Consider the following 12,324-nt stretch of genomic DNA (forward strand, 5'->3'; position numbering starts at 1 on the left):
CAGAGTAGGCATCGGCTTCCAGGGCTACACCGCTAGCACCCTCCGACTCACGTTCTCCGATTGAGGTGAGCTTTCACAAGCGCTTGCAGGTCCCTATACTCTGCAATTCTGCTTGCAGGTCCCTATACTCTTCATGTTTCCCAACTTGGTATAGGAAGGGATGAAAGAGAACACCTCCAACACTACCCGTTTTCTGGATCACGACATATCATTAAAGTGTAAAACCAATTTCTCAATGAAATAGATTGAATGCTTGCACAAATTGCATTTCCTAGGCCAACTAATTAGTATCCTATATATCCATATCAAACTTTCATGTGCCAGATAAAAAAGTTGAAATCCATTTCATGCTTTCCTATATAAAAATTATACATGTGAATCCATGAAAGATGTTATATAATGCATTAAACATGTTATGCCTATCATGTAGATAAAAAAACAATAAGAGGGTAAAGCTAAAGTTAAATCATAACCTCTAAAGGCATAAATATGACAAAGGTTATGTCAAAAAGAGTTTTTCCAAAAGCTAAAGTTCATGTCAAAATACAAGGATTACATGACACTAAGAAGGAATATCAATATGTCGAATGTCTGCGAGGATTGAGTCAATACGAGAGTGTCACTCTCAATGCTATATAGTGTTAAATAATCTCATTTCTTTGATTCTCGAGCTTCCCTCATCCAAAAAAAACACTCTCATCAGTGAAAGTACTAAGTAACCACCTAGAAGGACATTATAACTTGTATAATTCCTTACAAACAAGGAGTAGCCACATAGAGGATCTTATGGGATACTAGTAACTTACTTATACAAATGGAGTGACCGATCTGAACTTCCATGAATGTAGACACCGCCCACCTTTGTTCTCTCAAAAGGGTATCAATGACCGGATTCACTTATCAAATTTCTTTTTACGTTAAAGAGTATAGGGTATATTGTTTTTCCTTCCTCTGTATCGTTCGAGACATTGTACTTCCTCCATCAAAACAAAGCAGCTTGTAATGTCTTGATCTATCAAGAAATTTACTGGAAAAGCTTTAAAGTACTTGGCTTAACCTTCCTATATACATATTCCTAAACCAAAAATAACGTTTTCACTACTATTGCAACTCTAGCTCTATGACTTGTGGCCCCATGTTTGACTTTACCAAAGAACATGAAAATTTCGCTGGCATGTAAATATCCAAAGATTTGACAACTTTAAAGAGGCTACCTAATCTTAAGCTACCCCTACCAAATACCATATATCATTCAGGCATCATGACACAGCCCATGCCTGCCAATCAAAGGAGTGCAAGTGGCATTGTTCCAACAAGGTGACATATTTGATCTTCATGCATATAGAACTTCCCAATTTGGTGAATTGACTCAAGAAGTGCAATAAGGTCACCTTGCAAGGATGATGGAACACCCTGGCCCCACCATCCAACTCCCTCCAATGAGGACTAGTCTCCTTGTCTAGTCCTTGCATGCAATGTCAAGAATTTGCTTGACATTGCATGCAATGTCAAGAATTTGCTTGAATGTCCCATAAAATGATCCAACCTTCACGTAGGACATCTACTAGAGAAAACATGCCTAGCTAACTAAACCAGAAGCGAAGGCAAGTAATTCATGGACAACTGTGAAACCAAATAGCGCAAACGTTTTCCACTATATTCATCACCTAAGTTTGAGCTGACTCTCCATTTTTTTTAAAAAGTCAAACACGGAACACTGAAGCTTCCAAGCGCATATGGTAGGTATACACCTTTGACATCAGGAAAACAAAAAGGAGGGGCTCCCCACCCCCCCTTTGGTCTGCGTTAAGGAAGACAACAGGGGGCCAGGGAACCCCCCTTTTGTTTCCTCATGAGGCCAATTACAACCTCTTCGAATAATAGAGAAGTAGCCCCACACAGATCTATTTACCCATAGGAGAGCTCTCACTTCTAGTACAACCGGTACAACAGTGCTTAGCCAAGGTATGTGAGTTTTAGCAATGTATGCAACTCCATGCACACTGCATCATTGCCCTTATGAGGAAAAAAAGGGAGCCCCCCCGGTGGTATGCGTTAATGCAAACCATGAGGGAAAATTTGCAATAGAAGGAATGTACGTTGAGAAACGTAGAGGAAGAAATGACACTCACTGTCCCCAGCCATTCTGTTAGAGACGGAGATTTTCAAAGGCTCAGCGAAAATGACAGTAACTCTCATAATGGGTCCCACAATCCTGCTAAGCATTCTTGTGGCTCACTTTGAATGATTGTAAGGCTGAGATTCAAGGTTGACCACTTAACAACAGGACTAGCAAAAAGAACCCATTACACCGGCATATGACCTCTTCATCCAATCTTCAAGCGCAGGGATTCTTCAAAGGAGCTATACAAGTCTGGTACCAAACCCAAAGCTGCCCTCCCTTCACAAACAGCTGCCCACAAAGCCCAAGGCTAATAGCACAGACTCGGCCAAAGCTGCAACCAAACAAGTTTGGAGACCAACCACATTAGTAGAAAATGAAGGCCAAGGTGATGGAAGAGGAATCCAAGAAAATGAGGTGTTCGAATTTCAATCCTTAATTCAGCCTTGTCATCCTCATCGTCGTGACCTTTTTCACATCGCTTACTTGGTGGCAATGACATTGTGCCTGGAAATAATACTATATGAAGTCACAAGTCTGCCAAAGGCGCTCGAGGAATAAGAGTCAAAAGTGGGGTATTGCAGGCCAAAATGTGTTTGCATATAAAACCCTACCTATAGTACATGTATATATATATTTCTAGCTAGTTATTTATTCTCTCATCATCATTACACCATGGCTAATCTGGCTAATGAGAGTCACTTGTACTAGAAGAGGTAAGGAAAGGGACAATTGTGTCACCTATATCGAAGGTGTAGGGAAATGGTCAATACGTGAATACATCTAAGTGCTAGTTGGTGTAGTAAAGGAGAGTCCATAGGAAGAGCCTCACAAAAAATTCCCAAAACCATGTTTTTATCTCACACACATGTTCCATGCATCATTATCATATAGGAGTGCAACATTACATAGCACTATGCATTAAGCACAACTGTTTTACCCCATGCACATACATAATGCAATTATGCTTTGAAAAACTAATAATCTTATACTCTCTACTATCCTGTTGATAAGCCTTTTGCCCATCAAAAGCACATAAGCATATTGTTCATGCATCCCTCCTCAATCATATAGTGGTTCGCATCATGAGTCATGCATTAGGCATGACTGCATACATTGAGACCCGAGCACTAAGAAGGTGAACATAAACAAAAGATAGGAGAACTCTTAAAAAAAGCACTAAAAAGAAGTGAAACGTGTAAATCACTTATAAAGTAAAAAAACAAACGTGTCATTCTGAAAATGCATCATTCGACTGACACGCCTACTACAGAGACATAAAACCCTGATTTTTGACATAGTTCATTTTTATCTAGAGTTCTCAAGTCTACATCAGCCTTCCAAGCCATGTGTCAATCCTTCCAAAGCTCCAGAAGGCCAAAGAAGATTTAGGTTCAATCCAAACCTTGGGCTTGGTGGTCGATACTTACACATGCATCATAGAATATGATCTTCACCCTACCTACCGTCCACAAGGCATTGTTCTCCTGCATCTCCGAATAAAGGCACTGAAGAGGTAGCTTGGATCGATGTTTTTCATCACTGAAGAGGTAGCTTATCCCGACCAAACGGATGAGTAGGTCAATGATGCAAACCAATCCTATTCACATTATATCACAAGGTTGGATGCCCATTTGCAAGAAAGGCCACAATAAGCAGTCCGAGTGCCCACCCCTCTATAGAGCCAAGCTCCAGAAGCCATTAACGAATCCTCTACACAATAATCTGATAGAAGATTTTGGATTTCCATCATAACACAAAGGTCAAAGAAACCTAAATAAGGTTGCAAAAGCTAGGACAAGAACCATTGCAGGTTGAGCTGTTGTCAGTAAGGTTAAGCAACTCATGTCCCCCCCTAAGAATTTTGCACCAACAAGGCAATCGGGTGAAAATAGAGCACTAGGCTCAAAGGTACCCAAGTATTCAAGGAATCAATGCAAAACTAACATGCTTACTTATCTTGGTGTCAAAATAGCTAGGCCAAGAAAACCTTGTTCTAAACAACGTCGACAACAATGATTGGAATGACATATGATTAGACTAGTATGATGAGAGGCCAAGATGAAACAAATTCATGACAATCAATGAAATCGACCTCCTTGACGATTGAAATATCACTATGAACTCTTGGGAATGTGACACTCAAGAAGGCCATTGTAAACCTCAGTTGGATATTAACATATCTAGTATATCGTACTATCGTGGTAAAGCCATCTTCCATTCTCTGTGCTTTAACACAATCATTACATTAACATGGTAGAAATTATATTAATGGAAGACATGTTTAAAATACAATATTTGTATTGTGTCTAACTTATTGTTATGCTTACTAGATATAGACCAAAAAGAATGTCCAATATAGACCAAAAAGAATGTCCAATATGCATCACAGAGATCAATTTCAACGTAAAGAATAAATGACAATAGGCTACCATTGCATGCCAATAGTTTGTTTTGATATGGCATAACTATTTTGTTAGTTGTTAAAACAAATATTTCACAATGACAACACAACAAAACAATAAAATATAATGAATGCAATATTTTTTCAAACAAATATTTCAATACAACAAAACAATAAAATGTAATGAATGCAATATTTTTTCAAACAAATATTTCAATACAACAAAAGCAATAAAATGTAATGAAATGCAATAATTTGATCCCTTTTACCGTAATGACAGTTTTGGCGTCTGCCTTGTCGAGGTTATTGAGAACCATATCTAGCATGACTGTCCGTGCACCCTCCCAGGCCTATCCTCGCAGTCACGAAGCAGGCCCTCGAGGAGGACGTCCAGGTCCTTATGCACCGCGTCCAATGATCGTTTGAGCCGGCGATCTAGGAAACCCAGGTAAGGTATGAAGTCACCTATCATGGGGACTTGGAAGAGCTGCGTCACTTTGTGCACCGTCTCTTTCATGTTGACGCCCAGGGCTATGTCTCTGACTTCGGAGAGCGTTTTTCCCAGCAGCATGCGGGACGCGACAGTCTCTGTGAGCGTGGCTATGGTATGGGTGAAGTCAATGGCGGCACCAGGGTTTCTTGCTTGATTGTGTTTAAGCTTTTGGATTAGCAGACTAATCTCTTGCTGCTGGAGGGGCTGAAATTCCTTGACCCTTCTGTTGGTGAAGAGCTGGAGACTGCAGAGCTTTCTGACGTGTCTCCACTGGGGGCCATATGGGGCCATGCCAATCCTCCCATTCCGACCAAACTCCAGGCGGCAGTTGGCTTCAGAAGGTGGGCGGCTTGCGCAGATCTTGTCATTGGCGCCTAGAAACTCTTTGGCCAGAGACGCATTTGAAACTACCACGGCATGCATGGATCCCAGGCGAAGGTAGAAGATGGGGCCATACCTCTCGCTTAGCTTTGCAAGAGTTCTGTGTGGGAGGTGCCCAAACAAATGCAGCAGATTCCCCACCACCGGCAAAGCCAAGGGCCCTGGCGGTAGCCTCCAGCTTCTCGCACAGAGGTAAGCTAACCACAACCCTACCAACGCTACCACAATCACCCCCCCACCGGGTTGCAGAAGCAGCTCCATTTCTTGCCTAGAATCACTCACACACATACAAACACCTCTCTACCGCCTTATATCAAAGATCAGCGAGTAAATTGAGCATTTTTCAAAGGGTAATGTTTTACATGTGCAACACGGACTTTTAGATAAGCGCCCAACTCTGAAGGGTTGAAATTTGCATCCTTGCCTTGGACTTCAAAATTATAGGCCACTATCACTCACCCAGGGACTAATGGATAGTCCCACTTTGAAAAGAACGCCCACAAGGTTGAAATTTGCAACCTATGGATAGTCCCACTTTGAAAAGAATACCCACAAGGTTGAAATTTGCAACCTGCTAAGGACTTCCAAATTATAGGCCCCTATCACTCATTGACCTCAAAGCACATTATATCAAGGATAGTGAGAGTAGGTTAGAAAGATGTCAAAAAGAGGACATGACATTCAACGTATTCTCAAATGCCCATCCTTTCCTACATGTAGAGATTGCCATGCCTCTTATTGGACTCCTCCCACTTTGAAAATGGTGCTCAGTATGGTTGAAATTCACAAATCTACCTTGGACTTTAGTTATGGAGGCCTCATCACTCATAGACTTTAGGTATGGAGGCCTCATCACAAATCTACCTTGGACTTTAGGTATGGAGGCCTCATCACAAATCTACCTTGGACTTTAGGTATGGAGGCCTCATCACTCATAGACATTCAAAGACTTTCCTCCTTCCCACAATGACTTATATTAAAGATCAATGCGTTTTACAGGGTACTTTCCATGGTAGGACACAATATGGAAAGTTTTGGATGCCCATTGTTTACATGAGGTAGGGGTGACATTAGGGTAATAGGGCCCGAGTTGGGACGTACAACAAGGGTCCTTACTTTGGGATCAGGTCGTGCAAATGGGACACCGTTGATATAACTTGAGTGGAGATAAGACAGTAATGAGATACACACATGTGTTGATACGAATCTAGAACACTTAACCTCAACTCGAGGTCATACGATTCCACCATGGCAAGGTAAGATCTTGACTTCGTTCCTGTGTGGTGTTACGTTTTATTCCATTGAGTCTGACCTTGTTAGGATCCCCCCATTGTTAACTATCTTACGTGGTGCCAACAGATATACCTCGAGTCAAGATACAAAATAATATGCACATGTACATCATATATTAAATCCAAATCATTGAATACCTCTAGTGAAGGTGCAAGTTGATCCTATCTGTTTATCCAAACCACAAGTCGAGGTCCACATACAAGATAGGCACAACATACTTGTTCATTGAAACTTGTCTGTTATACCTTGTTGAATACCTTGTGCCAAGGTCTACCTTTATTGTAAGAGTTAACTCTTTGCTGCCTCAAGTCAAGGTCTGAAAACATGACTTGCATACTCACTACAACACCTTGACTTGAGGCAGCAAAGAGTTAACTCTTTGCTGCCTCAAGTCAAGGTCTGAAAACATGACTTGCATACTCACTACAACACCTTGGGAGCATAGCAATGTTTTCTAGTAGTGTTTATTTTGTCGGGATGTCAGGGATTCCACTCGCTACCCCGTGGACGAATAGCACTGCCCAACATCAAAATTTCACTGCTAAGGAGTGCCTATCGCAAAACGAATTTACGTTGTTCATCAACAACGCTCATAGTAGTGCTTCTTCGCTGCTGATGAGCAATGCCTATAGCGGTAAAATTTCACTACTATACTATGATTTCATTGTTGTGCAGTGAAAATAGCGGAACATATATGTCATATACCCACATAAAATGATTTATAGTTTTAAAAAAACATCCATTAGAACCCTTGGAGCTACTTTTTGAGAAAAAAAAAGATAGCTAAAAACTTTTGAGAAGCGAAACAATGTTAAGATCATGAATCTATCCCATCTTGTAATAAATCTATATATGTTACTCATCAATGTCTACATCTAATGGAAGCTCAATGGAAAGATGGGATTCTGTATCAATGTCAATATCACTATCATGATCTAATGGACCATTGTCATGAATCATCATTTTCTTCAGATTGATGTTCCTCATGCTCTTGATCGGCCCTCTCCAAATGTTTTCTTCATCGTCTTCTTCCAATGAGCTGATTTAAGGTAGTACTTGCACCTCATCGAGAGATTCGACCTTTGAGTGTGTATTTCCCAGCATAAAATTGCGAAGCCTCGAAGCAAGTCTTCTTTGTGAATATGTGGGAGAGGTAGGAGCTTGCTCCTGGACAGGTGGTCTGTCCATGCATTGAGGTTTAGGTTCTCCTGTCCGGAGGTTAGAAGTTTCTTGTCTCGTACTAGGGTGGTCTTTGCTTTCGTTGGTGCAATCAAAGATGAGCATCATTTTGACTCCACGCGGTATTGAATGATGGGTGCAACCTTATAAATAAGGGAGCTTTAGGGGAGTTCACATCTCAAAAAGAGGGTTGTTTCGTAGCAATTTACTCGAGCGTAGGTGCATGGAAATGTGGAATTGTTGTGACGAATCCCCCTATGAAAAGTCCTTTTTTTGTGGGAATGGTATGGCCGTACGCTTTGATAACGGTACGAGCGTATGCTTTCTAAAGTTGAAAGGAACGGGCGTATGCTTATTAGAGGGTAGATGGCATGTATGTTTGCTTTCTGAAGGACACGAAAGTTGCTTCACAAAGGAATGGGCATGCAGTTCGAGATGGAGAAGGTACGGACATGGCAAATGAATGGTACAAGAGTGGTAAGACTACCACGAGCGTATGCTTCAGGTAGAACAACTATGCAGGCATTTGCTTTGGATAGGACAATTGGTACGGGCATGGCACAAGTGAAAAAGTCATACGCTTTCTGACACCGGTGCAAAAGAGAATGGCATGGCGTGGCAAAACTTACACGATTCGGCAAACAGAATGAATGCTTTGGAACAAGCCTATCCTTTGGGAAAGAACGGCCGTGGCAAATGTGGAACGGCTCTAGCACTGTCAAAATCAGAGATTTCTCCAGATTTTTGAGCAGATGGAATGGAGTTTAAGGCTATAGGTCTGATGCGACCTACTATATTCCTTGACAATTAAGTTGTACCAACTTTGTTGAATGAAATCGAATGCTCTTTATGCCCACTTAATGCAATTATTCCATTTTTAATGTAAAATTCCACATTTAAGGATGAAGATATTTCCAAATTTGGTGAATGAGAATAGAACGGGCGTGGCAGAAGTGCCACGGCTATGGCCTGTAAAGAGAACCGCTATTCGCTTCTCAGAAATGCTTGCAGAATGTGATTTTCACTTGGTTTTTCCCTGAGATTCCTACTAATTCAGGTATCTTTCCACCAATTTTTTGTGTTTTTGATTCAATAGAGACCAAGAGGTGGTTTCAAGCTATCTATTTATTCCTATAATGCTTAATGAAACTTAAATAAGATTAGTTTGTTGATTAAGCTAAGGTGTAATTTTGATGAAAAAAGAACAAAAATCAAAGAGTTGCATGAATATCAAGGGCAATGTTTGAGCACTTACTTACTTCTCCCATGCTTGGTGAAGATCTCAATGCTCCAATGCTTGATCGACCTCCATTGCTCCATGGAATCAACATCAACAAACAAAACAAGCTCAAAATTAAGCAACCAACTCGTGGACTTCACTCCAACCAGACCAAATAATGACTCTAGCAAATGAACAAAGTGGAAGACCCTAAGTTAAATGCATTTACCAGAAACGGTGCCAAAGATGTTAAACCTAACATACTACCTTGCACACAAGAGAGAGAAAAAAGAGAAGAGACACAGCATGCAAGGGTCGAGGCCAGAGAGTTGCAGTTCACCAACCCTAATGAGGGTTAACTCCTCGTTGTAAAGCTGCTAGGGACTCAGTCCACCTCTACTTGTATCACCCAAGTAGGGACTCAGTCCACCTCTACTTGTATCACCCAAGTAGGGATTCAATGGCTAGGTAAAGAGCAAGAAGGAGGGAGCTATGGAAATATCAACCTTCACCTCATGCCACATGCATACAAGAGGGACTTGGTAGAGAGCAAAGAGAGGGGAGAGAAGGTGAGAAGCTAGAGCATCACCATCCCTACAAGCACATACCAACAATCAAGCATGTAAGCACAACAAGCAAGCATACAACCACAAGCTCATGAGAGTGAGAGAGAGAGAGAGAAAGAGAGAGAGGGAAGACTCCAATGAGACTAATGAGATTTTTCCCTTTTCATATTTCAGTAATTTCTTATATACAAGAGCTCATAGTTACAATGGCTGGCCGCCCATTTACAATTGGCGGCCCAAAACTAGTCTTTCTAGCTCTATGTATAACTATTCCTTTTATGACCCAGATATACAAAAGCCATAAGCTTGGTCATTCCATGTATCTTTTACATTAATCGCTTTGCATGGTTACAAAATATGAATACAGTAAGCATAGCCACACTTGAAAAGTAATGTTAGACTAGAGTGGTTAACATACTTATGACGGGCATTACACAAGCCGTAAGCTCGATCATCCCATGTCTCTTTTATATTAATCACTTTGTGCGGTTACAAAGGATGAATACAATAAGTGTAGCCACGCTTGAAAAGCAATGTTAACCAGAGTGGTTAACATGCTTTAAAGACCAACATGCCATATTGCTTGGTAATTATTACCTTGTACGAAGGTGGTTTGATGGATTGGAGATTGCTAGTGATGTACGCCATAAAAAGGACAAATGTATCTTTAAAGTTCAATGGAGCTGAGTATATTTGGAGAGAAGGAGATATTTATGGGTCGTGGGTCTCCTCCAAACAAGCAAAGGGAAAGTATAGCAAGAAAAAGATTCTCAAGGATAAAGTAAGTTTTCTTTCAGTTTTAAGAATTATATTGTAAACTAATGTTTGAATGCGAAATCGCAATAGAAGATAGTCACTAAACACTATTATGTTTTAACAGGAGCTGATGTTAAATTCTCAAAAAGTGAGTCAATCACTTGGAGTGGACTCTATCTTTGAAGAAGAAAACATAGGTGCTAGCTTGTCATATCACACGAGTATGGAGTTTTATTGATTGTTGAATCATTTAAATGGTATGATGCTTTATCTTCTCATATTTTTCAATGGTATGATAGGTTATCTTCTCATATGTTTATCTAAGAATTATATTTTTGAATATATGTAAGATAAGTTATATTTTTTTTAATGAATGTCAGCTTATAGCTTAATAAACTTTTAGGCTCAAAAATATACTTCTTGTATTGACAAGTCTCAAACAATGAAATTCTTGTGAAGGAATGATTTTATCAACTTTATATTAATTTCATTTTTAATTATTGCTTGATTTTTTTAATTTTAATTCAAGCAGAATAATAGATAAAGATACGATCATTTAAATTTATCTGATCATGTTTGTTAATGGTATGACTAGCTATCTTCTCATATTTTAATCTAAGTATTATATTTTCAAATGTATCTAAGACAAATTATTTGATGAATGTGAGATTTTAGATAAATTTTTAGGTTTAAGATTACACGCCTTGTATTGACAAGTCTCAAAACGATGAAATCCTTGAGAAGATATGGTTTTATCAATTTTATATCGGTTCTTATTATTATTCTTTCTTGATTATATTATTTTTTATTCTAGTAGAATAATACATACAATTATTATATGCATTTTATACTTTGTTCTATTAGAGTGTGGGTATTTCCTTTTTTTATTTCATGCTTTGATGTAGTCCTTTGAAGAACCCTCTCTTTTTGAAGGAGAATAATATGACAAAACTTGTGCACCATTTAAGGTGATTCAAGACTTTAAATCTTCTTACTTTCTTATTTAGAAATGAATTATTGTTTAGTTTTGAATATATATTATTTTTAATAGATGGATAGATTCATGTTAGAGACAAAGAGCTTTGAAGGATTGCAACATTATATCTCCAATGAGGTGGGTAACATTTAGCCCTCATCGTGATGGTTTTTATATGGAGATACTATTGTTATTTCCTATGTTGCCTTACATAAATTGTTAATGGTAGGACTCTTATAATGACGACACAATGGATGAAAACAATTACACATCATTTGTTGAGTTTCTAAAACATGGCACATCTAAAAGAGTGAGAGCAATCAAGGATATTTGTGAGGTAGAAGAAAGAATGCATGTCATGTAAAATCAAGAAAAGGTTTGAATATTTCTCTATTTGAAATCTTAACGACACCTCAAGTTTTCTCATAAGATTTTGGTATATTTATATCAATGCTTGAATTGGATGATAACACCAATGAAATTTCAAGAAAAATTCAAAGAAAACCAAACGATAAGAATTGTCAAAAAGAAAAATTTCAAAAAAGTCTATGTTTACTCTTGAATAAATAGCTTAGTATCCTTACATACTATCACTTACTTCTTTCTTAAGACATTGTTAATGCTTATTTTCTTGATTTTATAGATCAGTGAAAAGATGAGGATCCATATGCAACAAAAAAGTGTGCAAAGAGATGAAGATGCCAAAAGAAAACATTTTGAGGTATTCTTATAACTAAATCATGTTTTCTATCAATAACCAAGCTACTTTATCTTTATTTTAGTTTCAAGGTAATTTTGGTCTTTATTTTCAATAAGGATTTAGAAGATATCGAGAGATCAAACATAGGGATCACTATCGCTCCAAGTGAGATATTTAGAGTGAGTGATATAGTATTAACGTAATGCATACTTAATCAAGTTACGAGTTTTCCTTT

At 38.9% G+C, this 12,324-nt stretch overlaps 1 protein-coding gene across 1 annotated transcript; it reads right to left on the reverse strand.

Moving 5' to 3' along the window:
- Positions 1–4,845: 4,845 nt before the first annotated feature.
- Positions 4,846–5,661, reverse strand: LOC147626309 (cytochrome P450 71AU50-like). Its single transcript, XM_086816784.1, has one exon. The coding sequence runs from the start codon at positions 5,659–5,661 to the stop codon at positions 4,846–4,848; it is 816 nt and encodes a 271-aa protein (XP_086672910.1).
- Positions 5,662–12,324: the final 6,663 nt, after the last annotated feature.

The sequence above is a fragment of the Cibotium barometz genome, chromosome 22, assembly GCF_041138505.1.
Source record: "Cibotium barometz isolate CiBa-2024 chromosome 22, ASM4113850v1, whole genome shotgun sequence".
In the NCBI taxonomy this organism is placed as follows: Eukaryota; Viridiplantae; Streptophyta; class Polypodiopsida; order Cyatheales; family Cibotiaceae; genus Cibotium; species Cibotium barometz.